The sequence below is a fragment of the Anser cygnoides genome, chromosome 22 (assembly GCF_040182565.1).
Source record: "Anser cygnoides isolate HZ-2024a breed goose chromosome 22, Taihu_goose_T2T_genome, whole genome shotgun sequence".
In the NCBI taxonomy this organism is placed as follows: Eukaryota; Metazoa; Chordata; class Aves; order Anseriformes; family Anatidae; genus Anser; species Anser cygnoides.
Genome location: NC_089894.1, coordinates 3430758 through 3443608, shown reverse-complemented (window position 1 = coordinate 3443608; position 12851 = coordinate 3430758). Strand labels below are relative to the sequence as shown.

The 12851-nt window shown below is 58.4% G+C and overlaps 1 protein-coding gene across 4 annotated transcripts; it reads left to right on the top strand.

Annotated features, from left to right (window-relative positions):
* Positions 1-378: 378 nt before the first annotated feature.
* LOC106046900 (myosin light chain kinase, smooth muscle-like) lies at positions 379-5321 on the top strand. Of its 4 annotated transcripts, none has more exons than XM_013198142.3 (11): positions 379-518; positions 1496-1590; positions 2113-2272; positions 2633-2723; positions 2832-3035; positions 3259-3476; positions 3689-3812; positions 3889-4041; positions 4238-4358; positions 4451-4541; positions 4917-5321. In XM_013198142.3, the coding sequence occupies exons 3-11, from the start codon at positions 2257-2259 to the stop codon at positions 5081-5083; spliced, it is 1185 nt and encodes a 394-aa protein (XP_013053596.2). In that variant the 5' UTR covers positions 379-518; positions 1496-1590; positions 2113-2256; the 3' UTR covers positions 5084-5321. The 4 variants fall into 4 exon arrangements, with proteins under 4 accessions (XP_013053596.2, XP_013053595.2, XP_013053597.2 ...); XM_013198141.3 differs by lacking the exon at positions 379-518 and adding an exon at positions 1079-1101; XM_013198143.3 differs by lacking the exon at positions 379-518 and having other exon boundaries at positions 1330-1590; positions 2636-2723.
* The last annotated feature ends 7530 nt before the right edge of the window (positions 5322-12851 follow it).

The window sequence follows — 12851 nt, the reverse complement described above, 5'->3', positions numbered from 1 at the left end:
GGAGGCCGGCGGTCCTGGCCTCTCCTCTGCCGTCCTCCGCCGTGTGTCCTCCACGTCCTCGGCGTGCCCTGCCGCATCCCAGCGGGGTCAATATCCCAGCAGGGCCCGGCCGAGCCGCGCGCTGCCCACGTCACCGAGCCGGCAGCAGCCGCGCAACCCTGGCCCACGGGGCTGGGGGCCAGCAGGGACCCCCCCGGCCGCAGCGCCCACCCCCGTGGGTCCCGCTGCACCCAGCTCCCGCCAGGCCACCGGCGAGGTCGCGGGGAAGCAGCGAGGCCGCGCCACCGTCCCCGGGCTGTGCTCCACGCCGGAGCGCGGCCGCGGTGGCCCCTGCCACCACCACCCGCTGGTGCTGGGGACGTCGTCCCCGCGCCTCCCGCCGGCCTTCAGCTCCCTGCCCCTGGACTTTGGGCTGAGCACGGGAGTGGCGGTGGCGGCGGTGTGGCTGCCGGTGTTGGCGGAGCCCCAAATCGCCTCTGCGGTGAGACCAGCGCCGCGACCCCGCAGGGGCACCGCAGGTAACGTGGGTGATGTCCCCTTGTCCCCTGTGCCGTGGGGAGGCTGCGAAAGGGGGCTGCCCAAAGGGATGGGTCCCTCTGCCCCATCCCCAGCTCTGGAGGCTCCTCTGTGGGAAATCACCGAGTTATTCCCAGTTTAAAACCAGGGAAACTGAGGCACGGCATTTTGCCCGGTGTCAGAGCGGCCACACAGCCTGCGAGACCTTGCCCTGGGGGGGGAGAGGCTGGAAAATCCCATTTCTGCTCCACACCAGCAGGGCTCGGAGGCAGCGAGTGGTTTTGCAACACCTCGTTCCCCTTCATCCCGGCTTTCTGCGGACACCTCCGTGGCACCGAGGCCAGCCCAGAGCCCAGCTCAGCTGGGGACTGGGGGGTGGCCAGAGCCAGGGGTGGGTTCGGGGCGAGCGATGGCTCCGGTGGGATATTGGCTGCAGGTGGAGCTGGGGTAGCAGGTGCAGGAACTTGGTGCCCTTGTGGGCCCCCACCCATGGGTGGGGGCGAGGTGAGGTGGGGCTGGGTTGCTGCAGGATTTAGGTCCTGAGAGGGACCAAGGCTGGATGCAAGCAGGGAGAGGGGCCCAGAGGTGGGGGGTTGGCTGGTGTGGGGGCTTTGCTGGGTTTTGGGGCGTGCTGGGTCTCTGCAGACCCTTGGGTGGTTTCGACTGGGGTTCCTCCAGCTGAGCCCTGCGTGGGGCAAAGTTTGGGACCACAGTGCTGGTTTGGGGGTGGCTGTGGGGCAGCCCAGTGGCGATGCTGGTGGTTGTTTATCCCCAAGCCCGGAAATGGGACGCGTGGAAATGCTCTGTGCGCTGGGAAGGAAAGGGAGGGGAGAGCCGGGCCGTTCCCGCACTGCTACGGGAGGGATGCTCCAGCTGCTCCTGGAGCCGGGCTGGCGCTTGGCGCTGAGACGTCCCCATCCGGGCTGTGTGGCCACCATGGTCCCCGATGCCAGCCCCAGCATCACCCCTTCCTTCCCAGCTTGCTCGTGACTCCAGTGGCTCCATAGCGTCTGAGGGGGACGGGCTGGGGACCTGTGCTGGGGCCTGGGCCAGGACGGGACTGGACAGAGGCAGGTGAGTGCTGAGACTCTCGGTTTGGGGCTTGGGTGTCCCTGCCTCGTGCTCTGTCCTCTTCCCCTGCTTGTGTGCAGGTTGGGGAGGGGAAAGAGCTAAGGAAATAGCTCCCTTGCCCTAGAAATGCAGCTTTTCCTGGGGATTTCCTGGCTGTCGCAAGATGGAGCAGGAGAAAGGCTGCAGCTTCTTGCCTAAGGCGTCAGTGGTCCTAGAAAGAGATCGATTTGAAGGAAACGGGGGTGTTGCTCTGAAATTGCCTCCCACCTCTGCAAGCAGCGGGTTTGACCCCGTGTACCTGCTGGTGTCGGTGCCCAGCGACGTGCCAGCCCGTGGGCAGGATGGGGACGTCAGGCAGGGCTGGTGCAGGCAGGAAGGTGCTCGAGGCCTCCTGTGGTGGAGGTGCTGGGGCTTTATGGGACGGAGGTGCAGGGAGGCACTCGGGGCACAGCGGGGGCTGCGCGGGGGCTGCGCGGTGCCGTGGGGCTGGCCACTCATGTCCAGCCTTGGCTCTTCCCCGTGCAGAGCCCAGGGCGCAGCTGGAGCAGGCACACAGGCACCGCCTGCCTCGTGCCCCTGTCCTAGCACGGGGCTGCCAGGACTCCTGGGGCCACATCCAGCGTCCGTCCTGACCGTGCCAGCACCTGGCAGGGAGCCGCCAACAGCACCATGTCTCAGGCAGAAGGTACCATGCAGTCCTTGGGCTGCCCCGGGATGGCCACAGCCCCAGTCCGCCCCCCACATCAGTGCTCACCTCCCATCCCATTTAACACCCGGTCCAGGGCCCTGCAGCCCTTCTGATCCTACAGGCACCTTTGTCCCGCACCACTGAGGCACTGGGACTTGTGTGGTGCTGGCTGCTCTGGGGGGTGCGGGTCGCAGGAGCCCCTGTCCCCAGCTGCGGTGCCTGGGGCTGGCAGCTGGATGGTCCTGGATGGACCTGAGGGTGCTGGGCTACAGAAACGAGCACTGCTGGGGAAGGGATGGTCTCTGCGGCGTGAGGCTTGGGCTCAGCTCCAGCAGGATCTGTGCGTGTCCCTGCCAGCAGGTGAGGAGGCTTTTGAGTACTGCGATGTTGTCATCAACACCCAGGAGAAGGTTTCGGACGTGTACACGCAGCTGGAGAAGCTCGGAGAGTAAGCTGGGGTCCTGCATCCCCACCACCCCTCAGCTACGGGGTGTGTCCACGCATGGTTGGGGTGGTGGTGACGGCTCCTCCATCCCTTGTGCTCGCTCTGTCCCAGGGGCAAGTTCGGCACCGTGTACCGGCTGCAGGAGAAAGCCAGCGGCAGGATCCGGGCTGGGAAGTATTTTCGGACGCGGACGGCCAAAGAGAAGCAGGCGGCTCGGGCCGAGGTGGAGCTCATGAACCTGCTGCATCACCCGCGCCTCGTGCAGTGCCTCGCCGCCTTCCAGGGCCCCGCCGAGCTGGTGATGGTGATGGAGTAGTGAGTGGGGGCAGCGCTGGGAACACCCACTGTGTTGGGGAGGGTCCTTGCACCCCAGGGTCCCGGCACGGGGTGTAGGGTGGATTGGGGAACCTGCAGACCCCGGGGACCTGGGCGCTGAGATGCACCCAGAGCGCTGGGTCCAGGCTCCCTGGTGGGGTGTCCCCCTCCTTGGGGCTGGCAGACCCCAGTGGGGTCCCCCAGCACCCTGCCCGCTCCCCAGTGTGGCCGGCGGGGAGCTCTTCGAGCGCATCGTGGACGATGACTTCGAGCACACGGAGCCCAGCAGCACCCAGTACATGCGGCAGATCCTGGAGGGGCTGCAGTACATGCACGGCCAGGCCGTCGTCCACCTCGACCTCAAGCCCGAGAACATCGTCTGCGTCAGCCCCAGCGGCCACTGGCTCAAGATCGCCGACTTCGGCCTGGCGCGGAAGCTGGGTGAGCGAGGGGGGTCCCTGCTGACGACAGGGTGCTGTAGGGAAACCCGTGAGGTGGGCAGCCTGGAGAACCCTGCACCCACGGGTGCACAGCACCAAGATGGGCCCTGGGGGCAGTTTCTGGACTCCCTCTCCCCCAGGCAGAGGTGTGTGTTGGGGTGCACTGGGGAGGTCCTGGCCAGGCACTGCCCCACAGCCCCACCTTCTCTGCAGCTCCAGACACCCCCGTGAAGGTGCTGCACGGGACCCCCGAGTTCATGGCTCCAGAAGTGGTCTCCTTCGAGCCCGTGGGGTTTGCCACAGACATGTGGAGCGTCGGTGTCATCTGTTACATCCTGTGAGTGGCTCCCAGGGGACGGCAGCTGGGCAGGAAGGGGCTGAGCTGCTGCTGACAGCCTCTGTCCCCTCTCCAGGCTGAGCGGGGAGTCCCCCTTCCAGGGGGACACCGACATGGAGACGCTGAGCAACATCACCGCTGCCCAGTGGGACTTTGAGGAGGAGACCTTCTTGGACATCTCCCCGCAGGCCAAGGATTTCATCAGCCAGCTGCTGCAGAAGGACCCTGGGTAGGGGCTGGGGGTGGGCGCTGGGTGCGTCCCCACAGAGCCGGGCTGGGTTTTGGGGTGTGAGGAGGGTGGGGGGGAGGAACAGGGGAAGGAGTGAGCCCTACCGTGCTGAATGCTGCCTGTGGAGTGCCCAGAGCCTCTCCCTGGGGCCAAGGGCCTGACGGCAGCCCCTGACCCCACCGTGCCCCCTCCCCAGCCACCGGCTCTCCAGCTCCGAGGCTCTGCTGCACCCCTGGCTGCAGCAGCCCCTGCCCAGCAGCACGAAGGCGCTGCCGAAGGAGCGGATAAAGCAGTTCCTGGCTCGTCGGAAGTGGCAGGTACGTGGGGAGGGATGTGTTTAGGAGATGGTGGTGGACGTGGGGCTGGGGACTGCTCTTGTGGGGCTCAGTGCTCCTTTCTTTCTCTCCAGAAAACAGGCAAAGCCCTGCTGGCACTCAACAGGCTCGCCCTGCTGTCCCAGGGCACAGAGAGGAGAGCATCAGAGGCTCAGGATGAGGAAGGTGATGGCCCTGAAGCATTGGCTCCAACGCACCCCATCAATCCCTGTTCCTCTGCTTTGTCATCCCCACCTCTGCCCTGACCTGCCTTGGTGCCACCGAGTGCCTTGGGCATGTCCCCGGTGGGGCACTTCTGCTCTGGGGCACCTTCTGTGCCCCAAAGCCCCCTGTCCTCAGCCCTGAGGGGCCAATGCTGCTGTGGCCTTGCAACAGGCACGCACTACTCTGCAGTGCTGGGATCTGAACGTGCTCCGGATCCCAGGGATCAGGAGCTGATCCCTACAGGGCCTGGTGTGCGGGTGTCACGTACGTTCCTCCAGCAGAGGAGGGTTGAATGCAGGTGACTCCTCACCGTGCCCTCTGTCCATCTGCCCACAGACCTGTGCTGCAGCCCAGAGGAGGACCAAGCCTCTGAGTCTCTGCCCCAGCAGGGTCCCAGCTTCTCCGAGCCACCCATGGACAAAGAGGAGGTGGAAGGTGGGAGCATCACAGCTGCAGGACAGGCAGAGAGCAGTGCCAGCATCCCCCAGCCCCGGGCCACCTAGAGCTGGTGACTCTTCTCCACTGTCACAGCACTTTGCACCATGGCCTGGCCAGCCTGCGGTCGGCCCAGACCCGTGGTGCCCCCGTGCTGGTGTGGGGACAGGGCTGCCTGCTGTCCCCAGTGAGGAACCAGTGCCCCCATGGCCTCCTGGGTTAGAGCTAAGCCTGGTTCTTCTCACTGCATGTCTTGTGAGCCCAATAAAGCACTGAGGATCTCTGCATTCCCTGTGCTGCTCCTTTCTCCCAAAATCACTGGGAGGGGTGGCAAAGAGCTGCCCAAGCTGTCCTTGCCCTTCTGGGAGTCAGCAACAGGCTCTCCTGAGGCTGGGCCACCACCTTTGCCTTGTCTGGGAGGGAGCCTGGCGCCGTGCCCTGGGGACAGGGCCTGAGAGGGGGTGGCTCCAGGTGAAGTCCCTTGACAGGGAGCATCCTCCTTCCCCTGGGGGCTGACGGGGGTGGCACTGTGCCCTGAACCCCAGGTGGGTGGGAGGAGCGGGGATAGGGTTGGAAGGGACCTCTGGGTCCAGCTGGTCCAAGCCTTTGCTCAGGCAGTGCCACCTCAAGCAGGTAGTCCAGGACCACGTCTGGGGCTTCTGAATCCCCCCATGGAAGGGAGACCCCCAGCCTCTCCGGGCTCAGTCACCCGCAGGGTAAAGATGTGCTTCCTGGTGTTCAGAGCATGCCTCCTGCGTTTCAGCTTGTGCCTGGCACTGGGCATCACAGGAAAGAGCCTGGCTCTGTCCTCACTGCACCCTTCCTCCATTCATCTATATACATCTATATGTGGACCCTCTGAGACTCAGTGCTCTGACACTGCCATGGGAGAGATGCTTCAGTCCCTTCACTTTCACGGCCTTCTGCTGGACTGCAAACCTGCTGGGGGTTCTCTCTGCCCCTTCGCCCACATCGCTAATGAAGGTGCTGAGCAGGACTGGTCCCAGCATTGACCCCGGGGTACTCTGCTAGTTGCCGGCCTCCACTTAGGTGCTGCACCACTGATGGCCATCCCCTGGGCTCTGCCCTTCAGTCAGTTTTTGATCCACCTCAGTCTGCCCATCCAGCCCACGCATCACCAGCTTGTCTATGTGGGGACACTGTCGAAGGCCTTGTGAACGTCCAGGCAGGCGATATCCACTGCTCTCTCCTTGTGTGCCGGGTCAGCTGTTTCACTGCAGAAGCTCAAGTTGGTTAAGCATGACTTCCCCTTGGTGAGTCTACGCTTACTATTCCTGATTATTTTCTTACCCTTTGCATGCCTGGAAATGGCTTCCAGGTTTAGCTGCCCCAACACCTTCCCAGGGACTGGGGTGAGGCTGACTGACTTGTAGTTCCCCAGGTCCTCCTTCCTGAAAACAGGAGTGACACTTGCTTTTCTCCAGTCTTTGGGCACTTCTCCAGCCACCGTGATCGTTCAAAGATTATCAAGAGTGGTCTCAGTGTGACATCTGCTTGTTCCCTTGGCACTTGTGTGGTGCATCCCATTAGGGCCTAAGGATTTATGTATGTCCAGTTTGCTTAAGTGTTCTTTGATATGATCCTCTTCCACCGAGGGTGCACCTTCCTTGCTCCAGCTTTTCCTGCTCTCTGGGACCTGTGATTCCTGAAGGCCAGTCTTACTGGTAAGGACTGAGGCACTCAGTCTGTCTCCCTGTCCTGTGTAACCAGGACTCATGCTTCATTCAGCAGTGAGCCTGTAGTTCCCCAGCCTTCCTCTTGTCATCAATGTACTTACAGAAGCTGTCCTTGTTGTCCTTGACATCTCTGGATAGATTTAATTCCATTTGAGCTTTAGTTTTCTTAACTTCATCCTTAGCTGCTCAGTGTCTCTGTTCCTTCCACATTACTTGTCCTTGCTTCCACCTTGAGCTTGGAGGATGTGATCCTTGAATCAGAACCAGCTTTTTCAGGCCCCTCTTCCCTCCAGGAAACGCATCATGGTTATTCCCAGTGCTGCATGCATTAGTATACAGGCATGTGAAAGCGGCTCCCCAGGACACTGAGTTCCTAGAAATGGAGTGGGGGATTTCTCTGTAATGGTGCCTTGTGGGCACCTCCTTGCTAATAGCCAAGTGCTGGAGGTGACCCTGCCTGAGCCTCATGTTGCTGACTTTATGATTCCCTCCCTCTCACATCACCTCGAGCCCTTTGCTCAGAAACCCTGCCTGTCCCTCCCTCACAGAGCCGCTGGTTGTCCTCTCTCCCCTTACTCTTACTTCAAAGCCCTCCTTTTGCATCCAGCCATCCCTGGGGACTCTGGTCTCCTAGTTCCTGTGCCAACTCTGCAACCAGCAGGGCTGGAGGGGGGCCAGAAACTGCAGTGTGACCTCAAACCTTACCCTAAGGAGGCAGCTTGGGCAAAAATCAGGATTTAGGAGTCCAGGTCTGCTCTGTTCTAATCTTTTCCTGCCCTCGGTGATGCTGAGCAGCATCTGGAGAGGAGCTGGTGGCTGCACTCACTCTATTCATTTATTCAGTTTGTTTATTTATTTATTTGCAGTTTACTTGCTGCAATAAACCCACCTTTCATGTTTACGCTGGGCTGGAGGCTGCTCTTTCTCAGCTGAAGCTGGAGGGCTTGCAAAAAATCCCTCCTTTGTGTACAAAAAAGACAGGATCTCCTGGAGAAACTCCAGAGGAGGGCCACAAAGATGATACGGGGCCTGGAGCATCTTCCCTGTGAGGAAAGGCTGAAAGACCTGGGTCTGTTCAGACTTGAAATAAGAAGACTAAGAGGGGATCTTATTAATGTTTACAACTATCTTAAGTGTGGGAGACAGAGGGATTTGGCCAACCTCTTTCCAGTGGTTTGTGGGGACAGGACAAGGGGCAGAGGTCACAAAATGGAGCACAGGAAGCTCCACACCAACACGCGAAAGAACTTCTTCACAGTGAGGGTGATGGAGCACTGGAACAGGCTGCCCAGGGAGGTTGTGGAGTCTCCTTCTCTGGAGATATTCAAGGCCCATCTGGATGCCTGCCTGGGCAACCTGCTCTAGGGAACCTGCTCTGGCAGGGGCTTGGACCCAATGATCTCTTGAGGTCCCTTCCAACCCCTGTGATTCTGTGAAAGACACCGGGGTCTGAATGGTGCAGCCCTGTGCCTGCTGCTGGCTGAGGCTGTGCAAAATAATACTTGAGGCATGCGTGGGACCCTCCTCTTCCTCCACCAGCTGCTTCTCCTCATGCCCTCCCTGCTGTGCGCTCCTGGGAGCTGGAGGTAAGGCTGTGAGGGGGTAAGAGGAAAGCGTTATTTTTATTAAACAGAACTAACTCCACCCACTCTCACAACCACTGTGGGGACCGCTGCTGGACTGACAACAGCAAACCTGCTTTCAGAGAGTTTGCTATTCCCTGCGGGAAGCTGATGGTCACCGTGGGAGGAGCCTTCAGTAGCAGAACTTGTCACGCTGCTGCAGCCCCCAGAAATGGTAGCCAAGCCCAGGTGCCAGTGGTCCCTTGGTCGGGGATTTCATGGCTCTTATCTGTTCTTCTCTTGGGCTAATGGGGAAGGATGCTGTGACCTTCCTGTCTTGCTATCGCCGTATGGACCCTCTTGCTGACGAGGCCTTATCGGCACCCAGGCCTGGCTCATGTTTTTGTGGCAAGAGCCTGTTCCTGTTAACAATGTCAATTGCTGACGGCTGCTTCTGGGTACATTTGACCACGGGAAGCTAGCAAGCAGGAGACTGCTGCAGTATTGTGGAGCTGTAGCGTGCTCTGCCCAGGGCTCTCTATTTCTCCTTGTTGAAAACAGCGGATGTATGGCAGGAAAGGGAATCCAGAAGGAACTTGACTTGGGAGCTGGTGTGCAGACCTCCACTCAGAGCACTGGGTAGTGCTCTCAGGGAGCCACCAGGTCTTCCCCTTGTGATGCAAATTAACATTATCATTGCTGTAGGACATTCCTAGCAGGGTCCAACCATGGCTCTTCAGAGGCTGTGTCACGCAGCTCCTGACAGATTCCATCTACCTGCTGTCTCTTCCCATAAATGACGTTTTAAGCAGCAGAAGTGAACTCACCACTATACAGAACCTGGTGAAGACAGCTGTGACAACCACACTTCTCACTCCCGATGATGGGTTCTGGCTGCATTCACAAGTCATGCTGGTTTTGAGTTGGAGAAGCAGCTCCTTAGAAACACACAAACATATTCCACGTTCTGTCCACAGTTTTTGTCTTCCATTTCCAGGGAAACAGAGGCACTGAGCAACCCTCTTTCCTCCACTACTCTAAGTGCTTCTCTTGATACTCACATACATCATATCCTAATTTCTACCCATTAGTATCATCTGTTCCATGTTTTCTTCATTATACAGACTCTGGCTGATCTGAACTCACACACATCCCCTGGGAACAGAGCAGAATGCCTTCAAGCTGCAGATGATAAGCAAACACTAAGTTACATATAATCAATCCCTTGATGAGCTATTTACCATGTGACATGACCAAAATACTTCTGGTTGGGAACTATGTTTATCTTAGTCTGTTTTTTCAAACTACCCACAGCCCTGAAAATCCATGTCAAAGTGTTCAGACATAAGCTTTCTCTCTATAATCTTGCCTATTGCTTCAGGATTGCCTGTACTTTACATTGCAAATAGTGATTTACCTACAGAAGAAGCTTAGTTATTGACAGAAGCCTGTGTCCCACAGCACACGTTTCTTCTTCCACTGCTTCCCTTGGCTTTACACAGAACAATGAACACTTGTCAGAGGAAGCAACAGACTAAATGAAGAGTGGAGTTATACCTGGAACTCATTACAATCACCAAGAAATTCAGCAGCACTGAAAATAGAAATCCAATTTCAGCACCTGTGAGGAAATGAATTAGTAAGTGATCCTTTGATCAAGACCGACTCTCTCTCCAGTTCACCTTCACTTCAGCCACACCACTTCACAAATTTGTGTACCTACACAAAGCATTAGATATCTTCTAGCAAGATACAAAGGAAAAGTGATGCAGTTGGAGAGCCTCGAGAAATGGTTCTCTTCCGTATCACAAGTACTCTTGGGTCCAGCTCCCCAGAGGTACGTGAGGTACAGTTAGCTGTCTGAATACCCTCAAAGTTCTGGATCTGAATCCTTCTGTGACAAGTTATCACAAATATCTCATGTTTATTTTGGGCTGCAAAATCTAGGCATGATTATTTGGACAAGCAAATATTCCCTGGGTAGCACTAACATCAAGAAATACATCAAGAAAAATTTCTCTGTGGAATCCCTCCCTCCTGCAAATTTGGGGGAGGCGGGGGAACAAAAGAGAATAGGAGTATGATTTCCTGCTTGTGTATTTTTCTGTGAATTGAAATCAATCAAGAAAACAAACCTGAGCCTAAAGTCAACCTGAATGTAAAAAATTAGCATCAGGCAAATATTGAAGAAGATTATTTGAATGTGTAATTTCTAGGATGCTTTTTTTTAAGGACTATTACACCAGGAAGTGAACAGCTACCAAGTAATTTGGATTGTCAGATAAAAGCCTTCATGCATCACAAATAAAACACCAGAAGACTGGTGAGAGAAGACATGCGGAGTATGAGGAATTGGTAGCAACAGATGCAAAGACATTTAAATTAAGACGGAAGATGTAAGTAATAAAGGAGGTGTTTATGAAAAGGAAAAGAACATCAGTAATACCTGAATCGCAACACGCTCATCTCTCAGCACGGCACAGCTGTGACTTGCTGTCTTATTCCAAGATGTTAGACACACAGCTCTCCAAATCGGTTTTACTATTGTAATAGGCCCCATCCTTAAGACAAATTACACATGAGAAAATTGTGTTGTTGAAATTCTTTATTAAGTTAAGCTCAAGTCAAACAGGAGATCCGTCCCTCCCCTCGACAGGGAAGATCTGTCAGGAGTGAGCCCTGACCCTTCCAGCAACCTGTGTCAGCTCCACGGAGACCCTGGTGCCCACGAACAAAGGAGCACGCAGGGGGACGGCTCCGGCAGCCCCTGGCCCTGCCATGGCCTCCTCAGCCTCTCCGCGGCCGCCCTGCCCCTCGCCCCCATGGGTGCCCAGGACGCTTCAGGCACCGAGCGCCGCCATGGCGGCTGCCTGAGGCAGCGGGCTCGAGCCGAGCTGGTACCCGCAGCCGGCGGCCCTGCCGCCATCTTGCTCCAGAACCTGTCAGTTTTCCACCCAATTTCCCAACCTTTTCCACACATTTTTCCCAGCCTTTTCCACTAAATTTCCCCAGACTTTTCTCTCGATGCCCCCCCTCCCCCCCCAGCTTCTTCCAGGGCTCCCGGGGCAGTTTGCCGCCCGCTGAGGGTAGAAGGCGGCATCGCCTACGCGTGTCGGGGAGCTGGCGCGGGGCGGCCCGTTGGGGCCGGGCGCCATGTCCTGCCCGCAGGACGGGCACGGAGGCTGCCTCGGCCCCGGGGAGCCCGCCCGGGCGGCGGCTGCACTGTGCATGCGGGGCCGAGGGGGGGCAGCAGGCGCCTGCCTTTCTCCGAGGGAGCCGGCTGGAGCCGGGGCGGGGGGCTGAGGGTCGCGGTGGGCAGCGCACCCTGCTCGGCCTCCACAGCCCGGGCAGCCACGTCCAAGCTAGAATCACAGAATCATTACGGTTGGAAAAGCCCTCCAAGATCATCTGGTCCAACCATCTCCCTACTACCAATGTCACCCAATAACCATGTCCCTAAGCACCACATCCAACCTTTCTTTTAACACCCCCAGGGATGGTGATGCCATCACCTCCCTGGGCAACCCGTCCCAATGCCTGACTGCTCTTTCTGAGAAGAAGTGTCTCCTAATCTCCAACCTAAACCTCCCCTGGCACATCTTGAGGCGATTCCCTCTAGCCCTATCACTAGTTACCTGTGAGAAGAGGCTGACCCCCAGCTCCCCACAACTTTCCGCAAGCTCCCCCTGGCACCCCAGCCCAGGGCTGCCATGTGAGCTCTGCGCCGTGCTCACTGATGGCAACGCTGCAGGACCGAGATCCCCTCAGACGGCCTGTGAAACAACACCCTGAGTGAAAGGGGGCACAGCTCAGTCCTCCCCGGTTGCCCCCATCTCCTGCCCTGCTGTCGCTGCTCTCATCCCACCTCAGTGTGGCCAGGATACGGTCCCCTTGGCCTCGTCTCTGCCTTTCCTGGCAATACAACCCCCAAGCTGTCCCTCATGTCACCTCCTTCCAGCCCTGCCCTGGCCAGCCTGCTGCTCTGGTGGCACTTGCCCTTGGCATGGGGCACCCCCTAACCCAGCAGGGATTGCTGGGCCCTTTGTGATAACAGCCTGGCCTCTACCTTGCCCAGCGGGCAGCCTGGGGCTTGTCCTAGGACCCATCTCCCTCTCAGCTGAGCCATGCGCCCTCCTGCACACGGTGACTCCATTCTCATCTGTACCCCAGCTGGGATCACAGGGCACAGATTGCAACCCTGGCACACTCCCACGTGTGGTCAGGAAGGTGTTAGGTGCACCTGAACACGTGTGCTCTGACAGCACCCAGGTTTCCCCTGGCATGCAGACAGGATGCTCGACTGGGTGGTGACAGACCCAGCACCCCACAGAGCCCCTGTCCCTCAGTAGAGCCCGTCCCCAAAGCCCTGGTCTGGCTGGTCCCTGCACATGGTCCTGGTGATATCTGCCCTCCTGGGCCTTGCCCCACACTGCTGGGAGATGGGGTAGATGACATCCAAGCTGGGGACAGCTGTCACCAGGTACAGCGAGGCACACCCCTGTGACAGCCCTGCCCTGGGGCAGGCGTCAGGGTGGCCGGTCCCCTCTCCCTGTCCCCACAGCTCCATCAGGGTCTGA